This window comes from Aphidius gifuensis, linkage group LG6 (assembly GCF_014905175.1).
Source record: "Aphidius gifuensis isolate YNYX2018 linkage group LG6, ASM1490517v1, whole genome shotgun sequence".
In the NCBI taxonomy this organism is placed as follows: Eukaryota; Metazoa; Arthropoda; class Insecta; order Hymenoptera; family Braconidae; genus Aphidius; species Aphidius gifuensis.
This window is the reverse complement of record NC_057793.1, coordinates 10,129,677-10,140,001: the sequence shown is the minus strand read 5'-3', so window position 1 is coordinate 10,140,001 and position 10,325 is coordinate 10,129,677. Positions and strand designations below refer to the sequence as shown.

The window sequence follows — 10,325 nt, the reverse complement described above, 5'->3', positions numbered from 1 at the left end:
CCAATGCATGGCCAAGCAATCATTGGCCATTTATATCAGCTTGGCCATGACCGGAACCATGAATTGGCAATACAATAATGGACCATTGTTTGCCAATATATCCATTAATGGCCCATGCCTGGCTACCAATCATTGGGTGCCATTGATGGGCCAATGCATGGCCGTGTTGTGAGTCTTGGCGATTCCTACACGGGTTCGGGTCCCGCGTTAGGTAAAAAAAAAAAAAAAATTGTAGGAAAAAAAATTATAGAATAAAAATTGCAGGAAAAAAAAAATTACAAATTACAAGTTTGTAATTGAAAAATTTTTTTTATTTTTTTTATTTTCAATCCTATTGAGAATAAATGTTCATAAATAAAAACAATATTGCCTTGAACCGAGACATATCGATTCATAATTCAAGATGAATACTTCTACAAAAATGAACAATGTCTTGAACTGAGACAATTTGTTCATAATCCAAGAAGCATACTTTCTAAAATATTTAAACAGTTTGTCCGGTCCAAGACACATTTATCCATAATCCAAGAAGCATACTTCTAAAAAACATGAATAAGTTCGTCTGATCCAAGACACATTTATTCATATTCAAGAAGTATACTTAAAACATGAACAATTTGCCTTGGACCGAGACAATTTTGTTCATAATTCAAGAAGTATATTTCTAAAACATGAACAATTTGTTTTGATCCAAGACGTTTTTTTCATGATTGCAACAGTTTTTTAATGATTTGGATTAAGAAGTCTTTGTCTCAATCCAAATCAACTTTTTCTTAATCCAAATCCATTTTTTTGCAAGAAGAAAACTTCTATCTGACAGAAGTTTTTTTTTTCAGTGAATTGTTACGCCTTTTTTTCTTTTTTTTTTAAGTATTAAAATTAGATGAAAAACCCGAAAATTTATAAATTTGCACTTATGTCCTTTTTCCTTTAAAATTGACGTTTTTGGCACTTACGCCCTTCATCCTTTAATGCGACGATATAATTGATACCATTGATATTATTATTAATCTTATATTGATATTATTGTTAATCATAATATTATTGGAATTATTATTTATAATAAATGTTATTCATATATATCGAAGGTTATATATATATATAACCATAGTATAAATAAAATAACAATAATTTCAAAAATATCATTGATAATAATAATATCGATATAATATTAGTAATAATAACAATGGTATCAACCATATTAATAATAATAACAATAATATTATCGATTTATAATAATATTAGTGATATTAATAATATTAATAATAATATTGACAGTAACATTCATATATAAATATTGATAATTATTAGTATTTATATTTAAAATATTATTATTATATATAAATATTATTATTAATATCAATACTATTGTGAATAATTGATAATATTATCGAAATTGTTGTTGTTATAATTATCATCATTTATTTATATATATGTTATATATATATTTATAGTATATGAATAATAATAATAATAACAATAATTTTATAAATAATAATACTAATTACGATATAATATTGATAATATTATCAATATTAATATATTGAATATGATCAATACTCAGCAGTTATACTGTTAATAATATTTAAATTAAAAAAAGTCGCACACGCATACACACATAGCAGCTGACGCTCCGAGATGTACGCTATATGTAGGATATGTAGTACATGGAGTACATGTTGTATGCTTGCCAGCTTCCCTACTCTCTCTATGTAATTCTCCTCTCTTTATCCGCTTGTAACCGAGAGTGCGACCAAGCGTAGAGCGTATAACAGAGAGTGTGACGCTAGCGGGGCCTCAAATTTTGTCGCTACCGTCACTACCCTCCGTAAAGAAGTTTCACTTCAAAAAAAATGTATATAAATTTTTTAATTAAACTATTTACCAAAAAAATCAGAAGACATATCACTTTTTAAAAGATAAATATTATTATTTGCACAATTGAAAGTCATGTCGTTATACCAATTTTCAGATAGAGAAGTATTAGTAAAATCTTCCTGTCCAATTATTCGAATGTTCTCATCTTTTGAAGAATATTGTATATTAAAAAATCTTTGTTCTGATACGACTAATAAAAAATTATCTGGCTGACTTGATGGCAAGTTTCTTCCATTGGCGAAGCCAGGCAGTCCAAAACATACCGCAAAAACAGCAAGTGATATAGTTGCTAAAACATTAATTTAAAATAAACAATAATTAATATTTTATTTACTGCTTTCAAAAATTAACTATCATTAATAGTATTATATAACTAGTACGTGAAGTAGGTGTATCCACAATGTATATATTTTATTATTTAAATTTATACATGAGTCAAAAATAATTAACTCGTGGGTTATATTATATATTTTTCGATTGATATTATTATAATATATATATATATATATATATATATAGATAAATTAAATTTTTATTTGTTATATACTTACGTATCCTCATCTTGTATTAATTAAAAAATCTTTAGCGTCAACTTTCTATGTTTGTGATTAAACAGGTGGATGATCAACCGAGAGGTGATTTTTTTTCTACAAAATATAGCTCAAATTTTTATAAAATTCACTTGCGTTCATAGGTATCACATGACCTACAAATTTAAATATAAAGAAATAAAAAAAAACAATATAATAATTTTTTAAAAGACAATACGTGATTACGAATATTTTAAGTTGGAAAATATGTACCTACAGTTCCCGATCCCCAACGACAACTGATTTGTCTATTGGTTTTTCATGGTGTCTTGTATACTTGTATAGTTTGTCGGAGTAGGAGACGGTCCCAAATGCGGTTTTCCGTTGGTCATCTATCGTAGGAATTATCTAATCCGCCGTATCTGGCTCTAAGAAAATCATGAAAAATTTCATCATTATGTATTTAGTAAAAATTTTGGGAAAAGTATTTAGAGGTCAAATATCATATCATTATATACTTTTTGAGTACATTCAGTAGTGTAGTTTCGGGTCAAATATTTGTACTTTAGTTTCTTAAACTTTTTCGAAATCTAATATCTCGTTAAAAAATAAAACATCTTGTGTTGTTTATTTTTTTAAAAATATTTATGTTTTCTATTTCTTTGTATTTTGTCTGTTTATAATGTACGTCAGTATTTAACAATATCGAAAAACATCATTATAAAAAGAACATGTTATTTGTCACGCAGGTCAATGTTTAACTGACAATATTTTTTTTCTAAATAAAATAATTGATAAGCCAAATAAAATCCAAGAACTATATGAAAAAATTTCAATGGAATCAATCAAGAGCTATATTTAAATTCCATATAATAAAAATTATTTTCAGAATATAAAATATAAATTTAAATATATGAATCAATTTTATTTGAAAATTACAATAATTATTAAATTCAATAAAATAGATTCAATAATAAAAAATATTTTTTGATTGTTCGATTTAAGCAGTAATTTGATTTTCTTATGAAATTTTTGATAAATTACCTGCATAAAAAAAACAACAATAATTTCTTAAAAGATGTCATTAAAAATTGTCAACGATGATAACAGCTAAAAAAAACTTTCTAAAAAACAAAAAGCCACGTCGATATATGACACAACAATACATACACTGTGATAATATTTAGTGATAAGATGACTGTATAATTTTTTAAATTTTCTATATTTTTTTTTATTATATACAAATTGACAACGCACATATAGATCTCTGATAGCTCAGTAGAAAATAAAATTTTTTTTTATCTGAAATAACAATAATAGACAAAAAATAATGTTCCATTGGAAAAAAGAGGTAAGTGAGGAGGAAAAAAAAAAGGGCCAAAATGCATTTTAGAAGAAATATAAAGTACAATAAAGAAAAAAAATAAAATGAAACAAAAGGCTGATGTTTGGGACAGTGTTGAGCTACCGTGACTAATCCTCTGGCGGCACGAGCCGATGGCGGCTAGTTCGGACCTAGGTAAATTCAGATTCGTGGCATCCCACGGTTACCCCCTGGGCCATTGTTTTCCGACCGTTAATATACATTTGAATGCGTGTCTGATCACATCTGGTAAATCTGAATTTACTGTTTCCCGCCAGTTCCTCGAACTTGCAGTGTTGGCTATGTGAACAGACATTGCAAATTCGAGGAAAATTAGTATTAGGCCGATGACCTCGAACGCAACACTGTCTTCAGCAAATGAAAGCATATCACAATTTTGTTAAAACAAATAAATAAAATAATAATTTGATAACTATAAATTAAAGTCAGTGATGATTAAAATCAAACTTCTTAACTGAAAAGCTAACTGTGTCAGTTATTAAACAATTATAATCCATCTTATCATAGCCTACCAGATATTAATCTTTTAACGGGCAAACAAAAAAATGTATAAACAAAAAAATGTATATCAAACAAAAAAAGTCGACAAAATATATGGAAAAATTAGAAAGAAATATATTTTTTTTTATTTAATTTTATTGATTTTATTATATTACGGAGGCTAGGAGCCATAGGCTCAGCCGCAGTCTTGAATTCATCGGCGAAAAAAAAAAAACGCTCATAACTTACGAACTAAGTAACCGAAAGACTTCGTACTAGGCTCAAAAGAAGCGCATTAAAAAACTCTATCGCCCACGTAATAGGTGTTTTGCTCTATTGATAATAGTTTTTAATCAAAAAACTAAAATGTAAATTTTGAAAAAATTTTTTTTCTTACTTAAAAATTTGTGGTGTCTAAACTATCCATCAAAGAGTATTTATCACCAGAGGTTTTTTGTTCCTAAATCTTTTCTGTTTTATATTTCATTATTTTCAAATTATTATTTATGTAACTTAAAATAGTACATACGTTTTTATGTGAAAATTTTACAAGTTATAAAAACGGCGCAATAAATAACTAGACGCAAAATCATAGTAGAGACTTCGTATTAAGCTCAATTTATGTGTCTCAAAAAACTCTATAGCCCGCTTTGCAAAATTCCTTTCCATTTATAATAGTTTTTTGAAAAAAAAATAAAAAACTATAAAATTGAAAAAAAAAATTCCGATATTTTTTTTTTTTTCTCGAAAACCGTTATTGACAGAGAAAAAAATCCCTAATGCCGTCACTAGATTTTTTTGAGGCGCATAATTTGAGCCTAATACGAACTCCCTATCTTGATTATAACAAAAGTTATGGCTCGCCGAAAAAAAACTGAAAAACGGCGCAATGAATAACTCAACGCGAAATCGAAAGAGAGACTTCGTATAAGGCTTATATTATGCGTCTCAAAAAACTCTATCGCCCGCATAATGGGTTTTTTCCCCTATCTATAATAGTTTTTGAGAAAAAAAAAAAAAACCTTCAAAATTTGAAAAAAAATTCGGATATTTAATTTTTTTGCTCGAAAACTGTTATTGAGAGAAAAAAATCCGTAATGCCGTCACTAGATTTTTTTTAGGCGCATAATTTGAGTCTAATACGAACTCCATATCTTGATTATAACAAAAGTTATGACTCGCCGAAAAAAAAATCAAAAAAACGGACCAAAAAATGTCATCATAGAGTTGAAATAAAATGTTTATAAGGCTCCAAAAAAAAGCCTTGATTCAAGTCATGTTATTGTTGATAAACCATTAAATTATATTTCAGCAATAATTTGAAATAATCATGGCCCTAGCCGGAGTATTGAAAATTTTTAATTTTCAACGAGTAACGCGGGCCACACGCCCCAACAAACGTTACCAGGTCTTTTTTTATTTTATTTTTTATTATTGAAAGAATTATGATGAATGGAATAATATGACTAATCAAATTATTACTATCAAAAGATTTTGTCAAATAATGCCATATACTACATTTTTTGTTACAATTTTTAATTTTATTTTTTCTACAAACAAGATAATAAAATTAACAAGATTGAGAACTTGAACAATATTTTAAAACAACTAAAATAAAGTAATCTTAAATAATTTTTGTTCTTATCTTTTTTGTATATAGAAAATATTTTCTAAAGGGGGTATGTAAAATTTCTTTGCAAGCCCAATTACCAATAATAACTAGAGATTTATCAGCCATCAACTGTTGCAATGGAAATCTTGCATAATTTATATAGAAAATATCATCGTTTGAATCTTTTTATATATGAGGCATTCTGAGTCAATTCAGCTGGTCATCTGCCTGACCCTCTCGGATTGAGTTGAAAATTTTTTTATATGTTGTTTTTGGCTTCTTATGCAGCCTGAATTTTTTCGAAAATTTTGTGACGTATTTTAGTCGGTAAAGTAGAGTGTTTTAATGTTAATTCTCTTCTTTCATAAAAAAAGCCCCAATTTAAATACATGAAATTTTTTCCATAAAATGAGGTACTCAATCCACGTATATTCAATTAAAAATTAGAGTGGGCCGAGACGTTTTTATGCTTTTTTTTTTTCAATTTTTTTTTTTCAAAATATTTTGAAAAAAAAAAAAAAAAATTAAATTTTTAAATACAAAAAAATAAAACAAAATTAAAACATATCTTGGTAAAATTTCATTTTCGGCATATTTTAAAACTAAAAAGTGGAAAATTTCACGAACATTTCGTCAAAAATTATATTTCGTGAAATTATATTTGTATAAAATGTCATTATTTTTCAATAATAATGTTTGAGTTGCAATAAATTTCAATCAAGAAGTTGTAACCAACAAGTAAACATATGCAGACAAATATCAGGTACATTGCAAAACCATCTTAACTGTGAAAAGTTAACTTCAATAAAATCAAATGTAAAATTTATTTCTACAAATGTAGTCGCTCATGACTTAGATGTTAATACGACGATAAATAAACTAAAAAAAAAAAAATATCAGGTAATCAGAATTTTTTCTTTTTTTTTTTTAAATAAATAGAAATCTGTAATAGCTTTATTTATAAATTTTGATTAATTCCAGGTATTTGATCTGATGATATTAAAATACCTGATAATAACTTGCGGTTAAATAATAACTTTGTAATAACTAATTAAGTTATTATTAATGTTGATAATTGAATTATAAATATATAATATATAACATATATAATTGTTTTATTATTAAGTTACTTGTTTATTAATGTTATTTTTAATTCAATTTTATTTTTCGTTGCATTTAAAATGCTCTAATATATATGCATATGATATATTATCATAAAGAGATGTTCTTGGCTAATGTTTTAAAAGTCGTCGTTGTATATGTTATATCGCTCAAGACACAACCGAGAATTGGGTTTTTTTAACAATAAAGGATGAAGTAATATTTTACAATAACAAAAAACAACAACAATATAAAGTATTTCTAATTTTTATTGTTAGGAGTATATTATAATCTGAAAGAATGGCTGTTTAACAAGGAATTACATGAGTTTCAAAAGGGCTAATTGAGACTATTTGTTTATTTATTGTAAAATGTTCTGTTGTTGAGTTTTAAACAGCTGTTGATGTAGAATAGAAAATAAATGATTATTTAGACGATATTAAGATGAACCATGAGAAGGATCTACAACACGAGCATTAAAAAGTTGTGTGCCTGTTTTTGTTGCAACAATAGAACAGAAAAATGGTCGGTTAACGATAATCTCAGGTGGTGGATCACGTGGTAAGCTTCGTGCAATTAATACAGCTGGAATAAAAAATTCAATATATTTTTAAGACAAACAACAAATTTGGTGTACAATATTTAAAGGCTTTTGCAGCATTTTACCTGTAGCAGCTGCAGCTTCACTTCCTTCTTCATTTACTTCAATAAAAGCTTTTTGAATTACTTTATCAACAGAAAGAGATTCATTTGATATACCAGAAAAGTCAGCTTCATCAAACATATCAACTATGCCCATCTGAAAAAATCAATATAATAAATCAAAATCTTAAATGAATATCTGATTCCATTTGAGTTGAATAAAAAATAAAAAGACAAATAATATTATACCTTTTTCAGTGTATCATTAAGTACCATTCTGCTTTCAATTTTGAATTTTGGTAATTGTAAAATTATTTTTTTTACATATTCATGAGCATGCAACTGCTGGAAATTAATTTCGTGTAAACTTTCTTCAATTTTTTTTAATCCATCAATTTTGTTTGGAAGAATGATAAACATGCTCATTGCATCTTCTGCACTGTTACTCTGTTGATAAAAATTAATTTTAACTAACAATCATTTTTATTTCTTGATGTAATATGCGATTTAATTTTATTTTTTGTTTACATACCTCGTAAGGGAGTTCAACAAATATAGCATCAAGATTATGAAGAGTACCGTTATTAAAATAAGCTTTTTGTTTCATCATCAGCACTTTTTTTTGATTTTCTTTATCGATGTTAAATGGTTCAAGGCTTGTTTTCTTACTATTAAATTGACTATCCCAGCTTCCTTTGAAGTAAATCGCATTGACAATTGCTAATCTTGTATTTGGTTTAATATCACCTGTTGAAAATTAGATAAAATAAGCGTGAATATATCGATAAGAAAATAAATTATTTTAAGTTATGATTCATATTGCATGACTCACGAGGTTGTAGAATGTCTTTTATTCGATTATTGGTTTTAACTTCACACCAATTGTTAATTATTTTTCGAGCATTTTCACACTGACCAAAATCAACCAGCTGTAATTCTGATCTGAAGAAATCTTTTGTTATAGAAACAAATGGACAATGTACTTGCATGTCGTCAGCTAGAAACAATTTATTGGCAATATCAAGTTGAACATTTTTAATTGCCTGAAAACATTCAAATACATATTGTTGTAAATTTATTTTTTATATTGCATTGTAAGAGAAAATTAATAAACAATAATTTTTATTATTGATTACTTACATTAAACGTGTCAATGAGATGTTGATAACCTAATTTATTCACTTCATCATCTTCACTCAAGTGCAGTACTGAACGTATTTGTTTTGCGGTATTATTTCTTGCACCAAAAACTGTCATTGCGAGTGCAATTGAGGCACTGATTGGCGAGCAAATAAAATTACTTTCTTCATCTTCAATAGCAGTCTGAAAAATATTTAATAAAATTTATTTATTTCAATAACTTATTTTAATTGTATTCATCATTTAATTTTGTCACCCCATACCTTGTAAAAATTTGTCGAAAACTGTGCAATATTTTTTGTCACAACTAATAAGTTTTCTTGATTTTTTGAATCAGGCATTTTTTTCTAAAATATATTGGAAGTTACTTAAGTTTTTCATTCAGTCAACGTCACGTTACGATATTTCACAAAAAAAGGCAATCACGTCGAAAATTATTGAATAGGTTTTTTATATGACTGTGTTGGTTGTACTGCTTTGAGCTGCTCACACTAACTGATTAATACACCTCGGCTAATCCCTGGTTAGCTTCCACTACCCGAAAAAAAAAAAAAAATGTTTAAAGATAACAATTGAGTGAGCCACGTCAGTTGAATGTGTTGTCGAAGCTCAAAAATGACTAATAAATAATTCGTCATAAGTTATTAGTGAACACGCGTCAAAAAAAAAAAAAAATGTATAAAGATAACAATCCAGGGAGCCACGTTAGTTGGATGTGTTATCGAAAATGACCAATAACTTAGTAATAAGTTATTATTAAAGAACACGTCAATAGATAAAATAACTACTTATATAGCTATATATGTATTTCATTTTTAGTATCAAAGTTTTTTTTTTTTTTTTTTTTTTTTCACAAGCAAAATAGAAGAACTTTATTCAAGAATGAATAAAGTAATCGCTATAATAATTTTTGTTTTCCCAGGTAGGATTTCTTTATCTTGAACAACTGGTTCCAGGCTTGTGCTTACTATTAAATGTATCGAGCCTTTGGAGCACGCATTGACACAGCTTGTGCCCATTTGTTTTCCCGGCCTCACAGGCCTCAATAATTCAAGCCGGTGTCAAGCCTGTGTTTTTGTTTCCCCGACTCACACAGCCTCGTTAACACAGGCTGACACAACACCAATCCCCGTTGTCTTTAACCGGCATCACACTGACCTCAATAATCAAGCCAATTGTCAAGCCTGTGTTTTGTTTTCCCCGGCCTCACACGAGCCTCGTTAACACAGGCTTGACACAAGACTATTACATTTGAAACCGAGTTCACACAGGCCTCAATAATTCAAATACGGTGTCAATTTGTGTTTTATTTTCCATTGCCTCACAGAGCCTCGTTAACACAGGCTTGACACAAGATTATCCCATTGTTTTGTTTTCAACCTAATTTATTCACTTCATCAATCGTCAAGCCAGTGTCAACCTATTTTTTTGTTTTTCCTTGGCCTCACACTGCCTTGTGTCAAGCCCGTTTGGCCAAGCCTCACACGGGACGACTTGTGCATATATTCAATTAAAAAAATTAATTAATTAGATCTATAAATTGTAAATAGACATTTTA

At 27.8% G+C, this 10,325-nt stretch overlaps 1 protein-coding gene across 1 annotated transcript; it reads right to left on the bottom strand.

Moving 5' to 3' along the window:
• Positions 1-7,364: 7,364 nt before the first annotated feature.
• Positions 7,365-9,171, bottom strand: LOC122859428 (serpin B3-like). The gene is made up of 7 exons (XM_044163017.1): positions 9,031-9,171; positions 8,768-8,950; positions 8,460-8,670; positions 8,160-8,374; positions 7,877-8,074; positions 7,652-7,784; positions 7,365-7,570 (listed from the first exon to the last, which is right to left on the bottom strand). The coding sequence occupies exons 1-7, from the start codon at positions 9,106-9,108 to the stop codon at positions 7,425-7,427; spliced, it is 1,164 nt and encodes a 387-aa protein (XP_044018952.1). The 5' UTR covers positions 9,109-9,171; the 3' UTR covers positions 7,365-7,424.
• Positions 9,172-10,325: the final 1,154 nt, after the last annotated feature.

Coding starts and splice junctions, on each gene's coding strand:
- LOC122859428 (XM_044163017.1), bottom strand. CDS start 9,108: ATGCCTGATTCAAAAAATCAAGAAAACTTATTAGTTGTGACAAAAAAT. Junction 8,951..9,030: donor TTTCGACAAATTTTTACAAG/GTATGGGGTGAC, acceptor AATATTTTTCAG/ACTGCTATTGAAGATGAAGA. Junction 7,571..7,651: donor TGAAGCTGCAGCTGCTACAG/GTAAAATGCTGC, acceptor TTTTTATTCCAG/CTGTATTAATTGCACGAAGC.